The sequence below is a fragment of the Phacochoerus africanus genome, chromosome 11 (genome assembly GCF_016906955.1).
Source record: "Phacochoerus africanus isolate WHEZ1 chromosome 11, ROS_Pafr_v1, whole genome shotgun sequence".
NCBI lineage: Eukaryota > Metazoa > Chordata > Mammalia > Artiodactyla > Suidae > Phacochoerus > Phacochoerus africanus.
The window spans coordinates 108,809,595-108,827,262 of record NC_062554.1 but is presented as its reverse complement, the minus strand read 5'-3'; the positions used below and the strand labels follow the sequence as shown (position 1 = coordinate 108,827,262).

Genomic DNA, 17,668 nt, shown 5'->3' with positions numbered 1-17,668 from the left:
TGCTGAGTTTCTAGCTCCCTAAAACTTGGGATTCTTTCTTGTCCTAGACATTTTTATGTTTCACATTTGGATATACCTATTTGACATACAACAAAATACTTTCAGGATCAGGAATGGTGGTGTGGTTTCATAAAATACTAAGTCCTATAGCTTAGGTTGTCAGTATTCAAGATGATTTAGGCTTCAGAAGTTGAGACTTAAGCCACAGCCATGACCTATATTGTCCTTAAAAGTGCCTTCGTGCCCTGGAGCCCTGTGATGCTGATGCCTTCAAAGATACAGGCTGCCCTAAATCGCTTGCTGGGGTTTCTCAAACTTGAACTCTTTTTTTTTTTTTTTTAACTGAATGAATAATTTTACATTTATAATTGTGCAACGATCATCACAACCCAATTTTACAGCATTTGCAGCCCAAACCCCCAGCCTATCCCCATCCCCCAACCTGTCTCCTTTGGAAATCATAAGTTTTTCAAAGTCTGTGAGTCAGTATTGAACTCCATTCTTATTGTTCCATTTACCTCCCAGCATTTATTTTATGGAGCTCTTAATATAATTCAGTGTTTCTTAGTTTTGTACCAGAAATACTTGTTTAAAAACCTCCATGTTTGGACGTGATGTAAGTTGATGATCCTTAAAGTATCTCTAATGTATGTTGGAAAGTACTGACTTAGTATAATATTGAATAGCTCAAGTCTATATATCTGTAGATGCATGATCCTGAAGCATTATACATTGTATTTTTCAATAACTTCATACACTTAGAAATAATAGCCATTACCATTTAGTTAGGCATTGACTGTGTGTTAAGTAGATTTTCCCCATTTTGCAGGCTGGAAAATTGAGGCTTAGAGCAGTGAGAAGTTGAGTAACTTGCCCAGGACCACATACACATTTGTAGGTGTGGGGCCGAGCTTCAAACCCAGGTTTCTCTAAATTCAGGGTACCTTTTAAGCTTTGCTAACTCTTGGCCAATTTCCTTCTAAGAAAGGAGTGATCATTTCCCCTCACCAGTATTTGCATTTCGTCAGATGCTAAGTGAAAAATTATTAGAATTCATAGATAACTAGTGAGATTGAGTGTTTGGTTTTTTTCTTTAGCTATTTGTATTTCTTTTTCTTGGAATTCCCTTTGCCTTTTTTCCTTTGAGTTTGTCTTTGTTAGGTAGGTCAAGTCATAGAGTTTAAGTTTTGATACCTGCAAAGCAACGTGTTGGCTGTGCCTGTGCAAGTTTTACCCAGCTTTTCTCCTGAGCACTAATAGGCATAATGAGTTTGAGCTCAGTTTCTGTGAGCTCAGTTACTAAGAAAGCATATCACACAGACCATATGAGTGTTTCTGCATAGAAGAGAAATAATCTCTGAATTAGAGTGGCACCTGCTAAGACCTGCAGACTATTTCTGTCTCTGTGGCAAATATCCTGTTACTCCCCCCTACCCCCAGCCCCCAGCAGGATGTTGAGAAAAGATTAATTAATTCCCTTTATTTATTTTTCAGGTTTGCCTGCAATGAAATTTCATTCTCTACATTTAAAGGACATCCTTTCTGAGCTGCTGTGAATACATTTGGAATGATACTGTATATTTTCATCTAATGGAGAATTAGCTGTACTTTGAATAAGGATTGCTGCACTGGACGACTTGAGAATATTAGTCACAATGTCATCCAACAGGAGTCAGAATCCCCATGGACTGAAGCAGATTGGCCTTGACCAGATCTGGGACGACCTCAGAGCTGGAATCCAGCAAGTGTATACCAGACAGAGTATGGCGAAGTCCAGATACATGGAACTCTACACGTATCCTCCTTCTTGAGCTGCCATTTATTTGCTTAGGATTTTGATTATTTACTGGTCTGATCTGTGAGTTATTAGAACTTTTGCATTATGTTTTCTCTTTGCAGTTCATCCTGTAATACAATCATAAAGTTCATTGTTGGCGTTAAAAGTTAATTCATCTTGGAGTTCCCGTTGTGGCCCACCAGAAAAGGTCCGAGTGGGAACCATGAGGTTTCAGGTTCAATCCCTGGCCTTGCTCAGTGGGTTAAGGATCCAGCGTTGCCTTGCTCTAATTAGACCCCTAGCCTGGGAACCTCCTTATGCTGTGTGGGTGTGGCCCTAAAAAGACAAAAGACAAAAAAAAAAAAGAGGTTAACTCCTCTACTCTTCTGTGTTTTGAACAGGGGTGGAGTTGGCTACTTGGCTGTCTGAAGCAGTGCTGTTCAGTGCAGTACCTCTAAAGGCAGGTGGTTATTTACATTTAAAATCATTAAAATTAAGTTAAAAAATGAGTCAAGCTGTAGTAGCCATATTTTAACGGCTCAGTAGGTAACAGGTCATTCTGTTGAATGAAGCAGGGGAACATTCGCTTCTGTATCTTCTGGGGCTGCCTTCAGAGTAGACTAGCTTGCATCAGAAGTGGTCTAGACCACAAAGACAAAAATATTTATTCTCTGTTCCTTTATGGGAAAAGTTTGCTGACTCCCACGTACAGGGTCACCATATAGAGCAAAAGTTACACTGTTATGGCCTTGTTTTACAAATATGGTGTTAAAGTATTTCACTCACTCATTTGTGGTCCGCGATGAGTGCAAAGGACTGCTGTATGCTCCAGAGGTTATATAAGAGATGTGGCTCCTGTTGTCTGTTGTATACCGTTGGCTTTCCCGACCCAGGATACGGGGCCTCGACTGTACTGGCCATTTTATGTAAGAGACTTGAGGGACCATGGATTTTGGCATTGGAACATCCTGGACAGACATATCCTCTGACAGATAGCAAGGGTGACTATACTCCAAGACATACTATTTAACTTGTAAAGCTTCTTAATTCCATTCTAATATAAGAAATTGCAATTAAAAAAAAAAAGGAATTGCAGTTTAAGCTAACTCACTACAGGGCAGATTGCTACTGATTTGCTGGTTCTAGGAGTTGGAAGTGCTAGTTCAATGGCGATTTAAGTTTAAATCTTTAGTATGTATGAGGGTTTGTCAAACTTAGTTATGTGATGTTCTGGTATGCCCTCAACTATGCTAATATGTTTTAACAATCTTTTTCTTGGGGTCTTTTTCTATTTAGGGCAGCCCCGTGGCATATGGATATTCCCAGGCTAGGGGTCAAATTGAAGCTGTAGCTGCCGGCCTAGACCACAGCGACAGCATTGCAGGATCTAGGATCCGAGCTGCGTAGGTTCATTAACCACTGAGCCATGTTAATCACTGAGCCACGACAGGAATTCCTTTTTTATCAATCTTAAAAAATAGTATTAATTTAAATAGATATGAAACTGTATAAATTAATTTATGACTTATTGTAGGTATGTGCAGATGTTCATAAATGCTTATATACTTACACTGCAGAATCCTTTTTTTTTTTTTAAATGGCTTTTTGAAATATAATTCACATACCATAAAATTCATCCCCCCTTTTTATTTTTTACTTTTTGCTTTTTAGGGCCACAGCTGAGGCATAGGGAGGTTCCCAGGCTAGGTGTTGGATCAGAGCTACAGCTGGCAGCCTATACCACAGCCACAATAGTGCCGGATCTGAGCCATGTCTGTGACCTACACCACAGCTCAGGACAATGCTGGATCCCCAACCCATTGAATGAGGTCGGGGATTGAACCTGTATCCTCATGAATCCTAGTTGGGTTTGTTAACCACTGAGCCAATGAGCCACGACGAGAACTCCCTCCTCACTTTTACTGATGCTAGAACATACTTTCTTCTGTGCCACAATGGGAACTCCAAATTTGCCTTTTGTAAAGTGTACAAAGCATTTTTTTTTTTTCAGTATACTCACAAGTTGTGCAACTATATTTTGTTTAGCCATCCATCATCGATAGATATCTGAGTTTCTCTTTTTGGCTATTATGTACAGTGCTGTTAGGAATATTGTGTATGAGTTCTGAGTTCTTTTTTTTTGTCTTTATAGGGCCACTCCCGTGCCATATGGAGGTTCCCAGGCTAGGGGTCCAATTGGAGTTGTAGCCGTCAGCCTATGCCAGGGCCACAGCAACACGGGATCCAAGCCGCGTCTGCAACCTATACCACTGCTCACGGCAACGCCGGATCCTTAACCCACTGAGCAAGGCCAGGGATTTAACCCTCAACCTCATGGTTCCTAGTCGGATCTGTTTCCGCCGCGCCACGACGGGAACTCCCTGTATATGAGTTCTTGTGAGGACGTATTTTTAATCCTCCTAGGTCATATGATATATAGAACACTTTGTAGGAGGTATAATCTTTGCAGATGAAGAGGGTATTAATCCACTAGAGGGATGTGGCTTGCTAGGTATGTGGCTTGCGGTTTGGTTGTTTTTGTTATGTTTTTTAATTCCTGTAAGTTTGTGCTAGAGCTAGAGATGGTAATTCCAATGGTGAAATGGCACTTGGTTGGATTTCTGGTGTGCAGAAAATGGGGAGCACTTGTATAGAGACCGTGGAAATTAAGTTGCTGGTTTGTCTCTGGGCAATTTATTAATTGTAATTTCTGAACAAATCATAACTGTTTTTTTGCCCTATAGATGTTTTGCTTTTAGAACTCTGAGAAAAAAGAGACTTTGCTTGTTGCAGTTGCTGAATTCTTTTATTCTAAAAATTATTATAATTTGTAGTTCTGATACCTTCAATTTAAAAAATCTTCAAGAATGCTACTTGGTTGTTTTTTGTTTGTTTGTTTTTTTGGGGGGCCGCACCTGTAACATATGAAAGTTCCCGGGCTAGGGGTCCATTTGGAGCTGCAGCTGCCAGCCAACACCACAGCCCCACTGCAATGCCAGATCCAAGCTATGTCTGTGACCTACACCACAGCTCACAGTAATGCCAGATCCTTAACCTACTGAGTGAGTTCAGGGATTGTACTCGCATCCTCATGGATACTAGTTGGGTTCTTAACCTTCTGAGCCATAACAGGCTCAGTTGTGGCTCAGCAGGTTTTTTGTTTTTTGTTTTGTTTTGCTGTGCCTGTGTCATGGGAAAGTTCCTGGGCCAGGCATTGAACCCATGCCACAGCAGTGGCCTGAGCTCCTGCAATGACAATGCCAGATCCTTAACCTTAACCACTAGGCCACCAGGGAAATCATAGTAATGCTACTTTTTTTGTTTTGTCTTTTTGCCTTTTCTAGGGCCGCACCCAAGGCATATGGAGGTTCCCAGGCTAGGGGTCCAATTGGAGCTGTAGCCGCTGGCCTATGCCAGAGCCACAGCAATGCCAGATCCTTAACCCACTGAGTGAGGCCAGGGATCGAACCTGCAGCCTCATGGTTCCTAGTCAGATTCATTAACCAATGAGCCACGACAGAAACTCCAATGCTACTATTAAATTGAGTACAGTTCTTTCAGATTTGTCTGAGAAGAAAACAGCTTCATATATTTATTAGGAGTGTAGAATCTGAACTGTCTAAAATATTTGACTTTAATTCTTTAGATATTACTTATGAAATCGTAGCCACCGTTTGAATTCTGTGTGTCAGACATTGTGCTCAGAGCCATCTACGTCTTACTTAAGGCTCATATCACACTCAGGGGTTGGTGATATAGTAACCAAATGTCCTCCTCTGCTGAGTTGAGAACCTGGTCTCCAAAAGCTCCAGCAACTTGCCTATTAGAACAACCACTGGGAAATGATGCCTGTCTTCAATTCTTAGTAGTCTGAATCTAGAAACAACCTCTGTCATCCACTATATGGCCTTCAGATTTTGAATTTAATGGACCACAGCTCTCAAAGTATTTCCTATATGAAGTACCATAAAAGAGGATTTTGATCAACTCTTTTCAAAATCATTGTTTATTTATTTGTTTTTTGGTTTTTAGGGCCACATCTGAGGCATATGGAGGTTCCCAGGCTAGGGGTCTAATCAGAGCTGTAGCTGCCGGCCTACGCCAGAGCCACAGCAACACCAGATCGGAGCCACATCTGCGAACCATACCACAGCTCACGGCAACGCTGGATCCTTAACCCAATGAGCAAGGCCAGGGATCTAGCCTGCGTCTTCATGGATGCTATTTTTTTTTTGAAATTTTATTGGAGTATAGTTGACTTAGGTAAGTTTCAGGTGTACGGCAAAGTAAATCAGTTATACATATATCCATTCCTTTTCAGATTGTTTTCCCTCATAGGTTATTACACAGTATTGAGTATCTTTCCCTGTGCTATACGGTAGGTCCTTGTTATCTATTTTTTATATGATAGTGTGTGTATATCAGTCCAGCTCCTAATTTATCCCTCCTCCTCCACGGTGCCCCTTTGGTAACCATCAGTTTGGTTTCAAAATCTTTGAATCTGTTTCTGTTTTCTAAGTTCTTTTGTTTGATCAACTCAATATATTAATTTTGGGTGTACAGATAAAACAGACTATCTACTCGTATTTATTAATTATTGCAAATCATACAGTTTTACTCCTCCTCCCCTGCATTTTTAACATCTGTGTTATTTTCCTAAGTAGAAGAACTTGAGTCATCTGACATTTTTCTAGGGCACGTCTTCACTTCAAGTCATTTAAGATACAGTACTTTTGGAAACAGTATGTTGCCATCGCACAGTTTTATCCCAGCCTCAGTTTGCATAAGTATTTTGAGAGAAGTTTTCTTTCCAGTGTCTGTTCAGTCTCCCATATAACCACTTAACTGCATCGCCCTTTAAAATAATCTCCCACAGGCGGTTTCCAGTGACAGATTATCTAACACTTGGATTGTGAGGTTGTGATTTAGGTTAGGAGGTACTTTCCCTCCTGGGAAGAGCGAGCAGGCTGCTTCTCACTGCTGTCCTGTCAGGCTTCAGTGTTCGGCGTCGTCAGCAGCTGTGAAGGAGAGTGGGTGAGAAAGGGAGGCAGGAGAGGGAAGCTGGCTGAGAGAACCTGGAGGGATCCTTTTCCATAACTGTAGCTAGCAGCCAGCAGCTAGATTTTTACCCTTGTTTATCCTGGGGAAACATGGGGTGTGTTCTCTAGAGAAGAGTAATCTACTTCTGAATGTGAAACAAATATTCTTAGAGCGTTTAGGAACCTCTGACATGTATTTGTGCTATAACAAGAAGGTGGCTTGTTAAATGGCAGATGTTTTTTGATTTTTCAACTCAAAATGGCAAAGGAAAGAGAAGGGAACTTGGGAAAGGAAGAAAAGTCCCAGAGCCTCTACAGTCAGAAAGGTCTAATTCAGTGAACTTCAGTGAAGCCGTTTCACAAAGGCTTCATTTTTCTTCTTACGTTTAGCCTGAAGCCCTTACTCCCCACTGTATGTCTGTTCAGTACTTCTGTTCAGTTCTGATTTTCTACAATGTCTTAGATATCTATAGCTACAGTGCAACAGGTTCTTTTATCTTTTTAGGGCCACACCTTCGGCATCTGGAGGTTCCCAGTCTATGGTTCAAATCAGAGCTGTAGCTGCGGGCCTACACCAGAGCCACAGCAGCGCGGGATCCGAGCCGCGTCTGTGACCTACACAGCTCACGGCAAAGCCGGATCCTTAACCCACTGAGCAAGGCCAGGGATCGAACCCACAACCTCTTGGTTCCTAGTTGGATTTGCTAACCACTGAGCCACGACAGGAACTCCGCAACTTTTTTTGTTCACAGAAGAATATAGGAGTATGTTCCATGTAGGTGGGTAAATAATAGTAGATTTTCTTTTGAACTTGAAATAAGTGATGAGATTTCTTATTTATTCAGTTTATTGACATCATTATGTTTCCAGTGCCATGCACAGCTCAGAACTCGTGGAGCAGACACTGGTGAAGGGAGCATGTAATGTGAGGATCTGGGGCATAACTAACAGCGACCAGTCTGATCTAGTCTAGGTAGACATCAGGCTGTCTGGTTGAGTCTTCTGTTTTCCCAAGGCCCCAGGTCTATCTGCTTCTCATTTCCACATCAGAATCATTTTATTCTGAAGTTATGATTCACTCAGATCATAATTTTGGCTTCCGTTAGAGTCCATTTAAACTTCCATGTTGATGTCTTTTTTTTTTCTCTCTCTCTGCTTCCATTTGTTTTAAACCTAAAAGTGTTTTTCTCCCTGTAGTACTGGGAGTGAAATTAGTTCTGTTTTCTTGACCTGTTTTTTTGAATTCTTTTTCCCCAATGAGTACACTAAGGATTATATTCTTATTTTCTTGCTCTGGCTGCTCATCTCTCAGTAAATTATACCCTGTTCAGAATTCATATTTAATCTGTCCAGAGATTCTGCCACACAGGTCACTGGGACGGGGGCAACTTTTCATCCATTGAGGATCTGCAGCCTACACTAATGGCACACCAGGACATGCCAGTCCTGCTGCTGCTTGGCACCTGCCAGTGGTGCAGTCATTGTCACCACTGCCCCACTCTTGGGTCGCCCGCTCTTCCACAGGAGCTGTGGCTGCAAGGGCGGATTCCAGGTTGCAGCCTTTTCTCAGCCTACCTGCTGCAGAACTCACTTTCCTTTATAGAAACTCAGTCTCTTAGAAAAGCAGATCAAACAAAGAGTAACAAATCATTTTCACAGTAGATAATGATGATCCATGTCCATTTTGAAATAAGCAAGTAGCCAGTGAAGGTATTTGGACATTTTTCATTTTGGGCTTTTTATCCAGAAGTCTTACATTAAGCTGATTTTGCTCACCTGGTGAGCATGGCTTATATCAGACAAACCTGAATGTATAAAAGTATTTTATATTTTTTTCCAAATGTACTTTACTATTCTCATATGTATATTTGTCCATATTTTTAAAATAAGGCTCTGAAGGATATAACTGGTTCACAGAAGAAATGCAAATGCAGTAAGCATAGAGGAAATTATCAACAATCAATCTTAATTATTAAAGAACTGAAGAGTATTTAAAAATTTAAACTTATCAGATCTAAAATAGTTTTAGAGAAATGATGGTGGCCTTGGCCAGAGTCAAGGAGATGGAGCCCTTACACTCAGGTGGGGTGTTTGCTGTGATCTTCTGGAGAGAGTAAGAAATACAAAGACTGAAAAATGTACTTTGACCCAGGGATTTTTTTTTTTTTAACTTTGTCCTAAGGAAATAGTTACGTTCAAATTATATGTGCAAGGTTATTCAGAATATTTTAATAATAGGAAACAATGGAAAACCACCTCAGTCTTCAGCATTAAGGATTTGGTATAAAATGGCCATAAGCAGCTATTAAAAATTCATTGAAGAATACTCACTGGCATGTAATGAGAAGCAGCATACTAAGTGGTTTGTGTACAGTGAACTTCCAGGCATGCTCTCTCTTTTGAAAAGCTTTACATGTTATTGAAAGTGGGATGTATCCTTAGGTATTGGACTTAAAGATGACTTTTTAAAAAATGTTCTTGTGTGCTTTCTAGACTTTCAGTAGAGAACCTGTATTTTAAAATACAGTTTTAGGAAGTTCCTTTTGTGGCTCAGTGGTTAACAAATCCAACTAGGATCCATACGGATGCAGATTCAATCCCTGGCCTTCTTTGGTGGGTTAAGGATCTGGCATTGCTGTTGAGCTGTGTGGATGTAGCTTGGATCCTGTGTTGCTGTGGCTGTGTGTGTGGTAGGCCAGCAGCTGTGGCTACGATTCAACCCCTAGCCTGGGAACTTCCATATGGCACAGGTTCGGCCCTAAAAAGCAAAATAGAATAAAATAAAATACAGTTTTAGTTTCGGCTGGTTTTCCTCACACAAATAGACCGTGTTTATTATACTCACTTGCAAAATTCTCTCTACTTTTCATTACTACCATGGTACTACTACATGTTTTGGGGTTTGAGAATTTGTATCTATCTTCCAGAGAGATAGCTGTCCCTAGAAGCAAGTTTTTGGGTTTTTGTTAATATAACTATGGTTTGTTCAACTTTTTTCTTCTAAACTGGATTCATGGTGTATATACTTAGAGTGTTTTGAGCATTGTTAAGACAAATTTAATAGTTAATCACAGTCAATTACATGCAGTCTTTGCTTTTGAAATAGATGTGACTTTACTTGCTTTGTCTGGGATATTCCCTTTCAGAGCTGTGCCTACCACAGCCTGGAGAGAAGTCCATTCGTGTATAACTTTTCAGATGATAGTGCATGATGGGAGGTGGGCCTGGTACTCCTACCAGTGTGTGCAAGTGTCACATTTGTTGACATGTGAAAATAGGAAGTTGTTCCTTTAAGGGCTGTTCCTGTGGCATATGGAGGGTTCTCGGGCTAGGGGTGGAATCTGAACTGCAGCTGCCTACACCACAGCCATAGTTGAGGTTGCAGGTTCCATCCCTGGCCTCGCTCAGTTGGTTAAGGATCTGGCGTTGGCATGAGCTGTGGTGTAGGTTACAGATTTGGTTCGGGTCTGGTGTTGCTGTGGCATAGACCGGCAGCTGCAGCTCCGATTGGACCCCTAGGCAGGAATTTCCATGTGCAGTGGGTGCAGCTCTTAAAAGAAAAAAGAAAGAAAGAAAAAATAACCTCAAGGTGTTCAAAGTCAAGTACAAGGGTTTGTCAGACTCTCACCTTAATATAAAACACTCGACCCTTTGACTACTGAAGGAAGTTTCTGTTTAATTGCCCTTTAGGTTTTTGGTTTACCTTTCCCTCTTGATGGTATTTTTTTCTTAGTTCCTTGTAATCCTGTATTTAACTTTTCTTCATATTCTGTTTTGAGTTTTCTTGAACAGTTTTAGACATGGCCATACTTCTTTTAAACATTAGTCATAATCAAGTTTTTGCTCCTCTAGAGCAAATGATTTGTTAACACGGTTACCACATGTGTTGGAATGGCAGGTGGAAAGTGAGCTCCAGGAGGGGAGAGGGCCACCAGTGGAGCCCTGCTTTAGCAGGCAGGAAGCCTGGGGCCTGTAGTTCCCCCGGTGAAAGGGTCACTCCCAGAAACTCAGGACTGCACCTTCCAGAGCCTCCTGCAACCGGGATCATACCCCTCCACCTTCACCCCCACCCCTGTGCCAAGGAGCTGAGGAGGGGCTGGGTTCCCTACATAGATAACCTTCTCTTGAGCAGCTTCTGATGCACATTTAGAATCTACTTTTTCCTTTTCTGATAACATTTCCACACATAGTAAGTTGATTAAAGCTAAGATTTAAAAAAAAAAAAAAAGAAAAAAAAGTTCTTGTGTAGTCAAAGCTACATCCATCTGTCCCAGGTGAGAGGCTGTGGTTCCTGCCTCTCTGCTGACTCCGCCTGGATTCTGAGCACAATTGGTGCCATTCTTTTGTGAAAGATGATTCACTGCTCCCTCAGAAGTTTACTTCTGTGGTATCTTCCCTATAAACATTGTGTCTGTTTCCTTCTCCGGAAAAGAGCAAAGTTAGGTTTCCCAGGCCAGCATCTTATCTTATATGAGGACTTGTCAGGCTTTGGACTGAAGTATTTCACCGTTGGACACACTACTCATTTTGTGGATTAAAACTTATTTTAAAAATCTATGGATTGAATTTGAGAGTAGGATAAAGTTCCTGGATTAGTGTTGCCAGTTGGTCTAGGGAGCAGTGTAAATTGGACCTAGAAGAAGCCCAGGGAGCTACTAAAATTTTTGCCAAAATGAAGACCGTAAGAGTGTTGATGAAGCCCAGCCTTCAGTTACCAAGAGCAGCAATTAGGGCTCATCTGAAGCCCTAAGCATGTCCTCATGAAGATGCACAGTTCGGGAAGGTGAACGTAATTTAGCAGTCTCAAATATTGAAATAGCTCGTGCAGTTAGCCTATCACAGTGTAGTTAGCACAGAGAACCATTACAGGAAGTCTTAAGAAAAAGACCAAAGTCATATATAGGCATTCATTTCATAAATAACTGGTTTTGATAATAAAGCATTTTATAATTGTCTTTGGCTAATGATGTTAGAGGTTCAAGTGGTTTTTTTATATTTTGTTTTGAACATTGTTATGTTGTTCTCTGTCTTGGAGTTCTCAACCTTTTATTATAAAAAATTTCAAACATACGAAGAATTCAAAAAGAACTTTATAGTGAAGACCCATTTCATTGTACTTGTCTGTCCCGCATCCCCCATCCATCCATTTTATTTCGTACACGTTAGTGTAAGTTGTAGACATCAGTACACTTTTCCCCTAAATGCTTAGGCACGTACATTAGAGTGATTGTTTGTTTATAGTTTCCAGTTAGTAAGCTTTGCTAGGCAGCCCAGAGCCCTGCCAAGATCCAGAACATCCCCCCAGAAAGTTCCTTTACGCTTCCCAGTTAATCTTGGCCTTCCCCAAGGCAAATGCCATAGATAAGTTTGGCCTGTCCTAGAGCTTCATCTAAAGGAAAGTATGTACACCCTTCATGTAAGGCTGCTTTAATTTAGGATGTTTTTGAGATTTATCCATGTTTTCATAAGTAGGAGTAGTGTAGTGTTTTCCTTTTTATTGCTAAGTGTTAATCCATTGTATGAATACCACAGGGTTTTTTTTTTTTGTTATTTCCCCAATACAATTTTTTTTTCTGCTGTACAGCATGGTGACCCGGTTACGCGTACATGTACACATTCTATTTTCTCACATTATCATGCTCCATCATAAGTAACTAGACATAATTCCCAGTGCTACACAGCAGGATCTCATTGCTAATCCATTCCAGAGGTAATAGTTTGCATCTATTAACCCCAAGCTCCCCATCCACCCCACTCCTTTCCCCTCCGCCTTGGCAACCACAAGTGTCTTCTCCAAGTCCATGTGAATACCACAGTTTCTTAATTCATTCTTCTAACAGTAGATACCTGGGCCGATTCCACTTTTAGGTTGTATCGAATAAAACTGTGACCATCTAGGTGCAAATCTTTTTATGAGCATAATGTTTTCATGGTAAGTTCATAGCAATGGAATTACTGGATTGCATGGTAATAGTATGTTTGGCAGACTTTTTGTAAAGTGGCTGTGTCATTTTGAGTTCATGTAAGCAACACTTGTGAGTTCTAGCGGTTCCACAATTTTGCCAACACTTGGAATTTTTGCCGTTCTTGTGGGTGTGTCCTTGATGTCTCATTTTAATTTGCATTCCCCTGATGATTAATGTTGAGTGCTTTTCAAATGCTAGTTGACCATTTGTATGTTGTCTTTTGTATTTTGCTTTTTCTTTAACACTCTTGGATTAAAATACCTCTTATTGAGTTATAGGATTTCTTTATTTAGAAAGATGCCAGTGTTTTCTCCCAGTCTGAGAGGCTTACTTTTCTTATGGAAGTTCCCAGGCTAAGGGTTGAATTGGAGCTATAGCTGCTGGCCTATGCCACAACCACAGCAACACCAGATCCTTAACCCACTGAGTGAGGCCAAGGATCAAACCCGCAACTTCAGGGATCCTAGTCAGGTTTGTTAACCACTGAGCCATGACGGGAACTCCCTCTTCCTTTTTAATGGTGTCTTTGGTTGAGCAGACAATCTTTATCTTGAGGAAACCTAATTGTTTTATTTTCTTTTCCAGTTATCTTCTGTGACCTATAAGAAATCTTCACAAAGATACTGTGTTTTCCCCTTGAAGCTTTATGACTTGGCCTTTTAGATTTAGGTCTTTGAGCCATCTCGAGTTAACTTTTGTGTATGGTCTGAGGTAAGACTTGAGGTTAATTTTTCCTTGAGTGGCTACCTGGTGATTGGGCATTATTTGTTGAGAAGACTTAAGCACAAAATATAGGTATGGTTCTATTTCTTTCTTTTTTTCCTTTTTAGGGCCATGCCTGTGGCATATGGAAGTTCTCAGGCCAGGGAACTACGCCACAGCAACACCAGATCCTTTAACCTATCTTTAATCCTTGAACCCAAATCCTTCTGGATACTAGCTTAAGTTACTTCTTAACTTGCTGAACCACAGCTGGAATTCTTGGTTCTCTCTCTTTTTTTTTTTTTTTTAATGATTTTTTTCCCCATTATAGTTGGTTTACATGAACTCTTGGTTCTATTTCTTTTTTTCTTTTTTTTTCCTTTTTCTTTTTTTTTTTTTTTTTTTGTCTTTATGCCTTTTCTAGGGCCGCTCCCCCGGCATATGGAGGTTCCCAGGCTAGGGGTCTAATAGGAGCTATAGCTGCTGGCCTACACCAGAGCCACAGCAACGTGGGATCCAAGCTGCATCTGTGATATACACCACAGCTCACGGCAACGCCAGATCCTTAACCCACTGAGCAAGGCCAGGGGTCGAACCCGCAACCTCAAGGTTCCTAGTCGGATCTGTTAACCACTGAGCCACGACAGGAACCCCTCTTGTTTCTATTTCTTAAGTTCTGTTTCATTGGTATATATTCATCCTAAAGCAATGATAAATTACTAATTTGATTTGTTTCTATTTGTGAAGTATTTTTGCATCTATTTCATGTAGGATTATTGTCTGGTGTTTTCATTTTTTTAAGTTCTTAATTTTTGTAGCATTTTGAAAACTCAGGTATAAGAATTTCAACTTGATTCTCCCACTTCAAGACTTTTTTGATTATACCATGTAAATTTTACTGTCAGCTTACCAATTTCTACCCTAAAAACTGCTAGATTATAATTGGGTTTGTGTTGCCTTTTCCTTGATAGCAGTTTTGTTCAGATATAATTCACACACCATACAACTCTTGCATTTAAAATGTACATTTCATTGGTCTTATATACTAAGATTCCAGGACTGAATGTGTGTCACAGACAGTGGCTGGTCAGGTGTCCCTCATTACCTGATCCTGCACAGACGTAAGTGTCCCCTTGTTCTTTCTGTTAGCAAACCATTAAGGGCCATTTAAAGAATCTGTCCTGAGAGAAAGAACTTTTTAGGAAGTTAAAAAAAAACACCTGAGTAGGAGTTCCCATCATGGCGCAGCAGAAATGAATCTGACTAGGAACCATGAGGTTGCGGATTCGATCACTGGCCTCACTCAGTGGGTTAAGGATCCAGAGTTGCGTAGGCCAGCAGCTACAGCTCTGATTAGACCCCTAGCCTGGGAACCTCCATATACCGTGGGTGGAACCCTCAAAAGACAAAGAAAAAAAACCTGGCTAATTCCATCTCTCTGGCCTCACTCAGTGGGTTAAGGATCTCTTACCACAGCTGTGGTGTAGGTAGCTGGTGCAGCTCAGATCTGGCATTGCTGTGGCTGTGGTATAGACCTGAAGCTTCAGGTCCGATTCGACCCCTGTCTCAGGAACTTCCATATGCCACAGGTATGGCCCTAAAGAGGGAGGGAGGGAGGCAGGAAGGAAGGAAGGACTTTTTAATATCAAGATGAAATTTGATAAATACATTGCAGTCTTTAGAACCACTCTAGTCAGATGATCCAACAGTGTATATAAGTAATTCTCTGTGTTTGACAAATAGGTTAAGGGTTTTTGGCCATTTTAGCAATGTTGTGAGAGTTTAAGTATTTATGTACTTCCATGATAATATCTCTGTGATAAACGCTTATGAGCATAGTTGCTCTATCAAAAAAGAGTGGACTCAAAGGCTTTTGAATATTTCCAAATTTTATTCCAGAAAAAAATAAAATAGTGTATGCTTTGACTCCCAGTGGATGACTGCTCCAGTTCTGCTCCATTTTGGCTATTACTAAGTTTTACTGTCTTCTTAAGACCTTTGTTAATTTAACAGCTAGAGATTAATATTTTCCAGGAAACATAGATCAGGCTGAACTAGGTTACCTAAAATACTCCCAAGTACCAAACACCTAGAACTGGGGGCCAGGTAAGAATTGACTCTGTGCCACCTAAAACTTGGGGTGAGAGGTGAGTGGCCTAGAAGCCTTGGTCGCACAGTACAGGAGACTGAGCCTGGGCAAGAAACTGGTGTTTCCATGGAGCTCTTCATTGAAAAGGTGAAGTGGAAAACAAATCAACCCACCTTCCTGGGGAGGCAACCAGGAAAGTAGTTTTGAGTTCTGGACTTGGCGGCGGGTCGCTGTCTGGAGATTTTGTCAGCTGTGGTGTCTTTGGGGATTTGAGTTGGTATTGCCAGCTTATTGGGGAGTTTCCCCAGGCTGGGAAATTAATGTGAAAGCCCCACTGAAAATGAGGTTAAAAAAAAAAAAAGTGTAGGAGAGAGTCCTTGTGAACAAGTCAGCATATAGAACAAATAGCAGAATTAGAGCCTTGAGAAGTTCAAATAGAAAAGGATCTTTAGGAGTTCCCGTCGTGGCGCAGTGGTTAACGAATCCGACTAGGAACCATGAGGTTGCGGGTTCGGTCCCTGCCCTTGCTCAGTGGGTTAACGATCCGGCGTTGCCGTGAGCTGTGGTGTAGGTTGCAGAAGCGGCTCGGATCCCGTGTTGCTGTGGCTCTGGCGTAGGCCGGTGGCTCCAGCTCCGATTTGACCCCTAGCCTGGGAACCTCCACATGCCGCAGGAGCGGCCCAAGAAATAGCAACAACAACAAAAAGACAAAAAAAAAAAAAAGAATCTTTAAAGAGCACTTCTAAGTATATTAAAAACAATTAGTGATAGGAAAGAGTCTAGAATGTAAAGAAACAAAATACTATGGAAAATAAGACTTTTTCAAAGAAATACAGAAATTATACAAAAGTAAAATAAAACTATTAAAAATAGCACATTTGACACAGCAGACAGATGTAGTAGGTAGATTAAAAAAAATTGGAAAGTTTGAGCAAAGATTAAAGTAGTAGAAATAACTAAAGGTAGAAATTGAGATGTGGAAAGTGACACGAAAATGGCCAACATACATGTAGTAGAAAAGATAGGAGAAAATGGAAAGGGCAACAGAAATGTTTGAAGAGGGACTAACCCAAGAATTTCCCAGAATTGGTGAAAGCAAAGTGTGAATGTCAGATTTTAAAATAATCATTATAAGAATAAAATAAAATTTATAACTCCAACATAATAAAAGAATTGCAGTGGAATAAGGAAACCTATCAATCTAATATAAGGGGAAAAGGGAGAAAACAAGAGTCATAGAGAAAAATAATTAAAATAGAAAATGCAAAATAAGATGGTTGAAATTAATCCAGATAGCAGTATAAAACTATAACCTTATACAAAACCTACTCATCAGAGACTGTCAGACTTGATTTCTTTTTCAAAAGTGAATTTTATTGTGATTGCAGTAGGACAAACCAAAACATAGGGATGTAAGCATTGAAAGTGAAGAGGTGGAATATAGGTATTTGAGGTAAATTCCAATCAAAATATAGGAAAAACCGTATTAACATCAGATAAAATAGATTTCTAAGGCCCTGTTAGGAATAAGCATGATTTCTTCCTAATAATAAAATAACAAGTCACCAGGAATATAATTCCAAATTTGTACACAGTTAACAGGGCCTCAAAATATGATAGATGTTTTAGGGAATTATAGGACAAGTTGACAAATCTATAGTTGGCTTTGTTCTTTTTTATGGCTGAATAGTTTTCCTATGTGTGGGTGCACTCGTGCACACAACACTTCTCTCTCTCTTTTTTTATTTTAATTGCTTTTTAGGGTAGCACCTGGGGCATATGGAAGTTCCCAGGCTAGGGAATCAGAGCTGCAGCTGCCGGCCTTTGCCATAGCCACAGCAACTCCGGATCCAAGCCTCCCTCAGTAACTGGTAGGATTTGTTAACCACTGCGCCACAACAGGAATTCCTATACACATCTTCTTAATCCAGTCATCTGTTGAGGATTCTTGGTTATTGTGAATAGTGCTGCTGTGGACATAGGGGTGCATCTATCTTTTCGAATGAAAGTTTTGTCTGAATGCATGGTTAGGAATAGGATTGTTGGATCATATATAGTAGGTTTTTTTTTGTCTTTTTTTGTCTTTTGTCTTTTT

General features: G+C 40.5%; 1 protein-coding gene across 6 annotated transcripts in view; it reads left to right on the top strand.

Annotated features, from left to right (window-relative positions):
* Positions 1-17,668, top strand: part of CUL1 (cullin 1) — a 104,947-nt gene that overhangs the window by 32,182 nt on the left and 55,097 nt on the right. For all 6 annotated transcript variants that reach the window (XM_047753947.1, XM_047753946.1, XM_047753945.1 and 3 more), the window contains one exon: positions 1,495-1,795. In XM_047753947.1, the coding sequence (XP_047609903.1) occupies positions 1,656-1,795 (140 nt within the window). In that variant the 5' untranslated portion in view covers positions 1,495-1,655. The remainder of the gene's footprint in view (positions 1-1,494; positions 1,796-17,668) is intronic.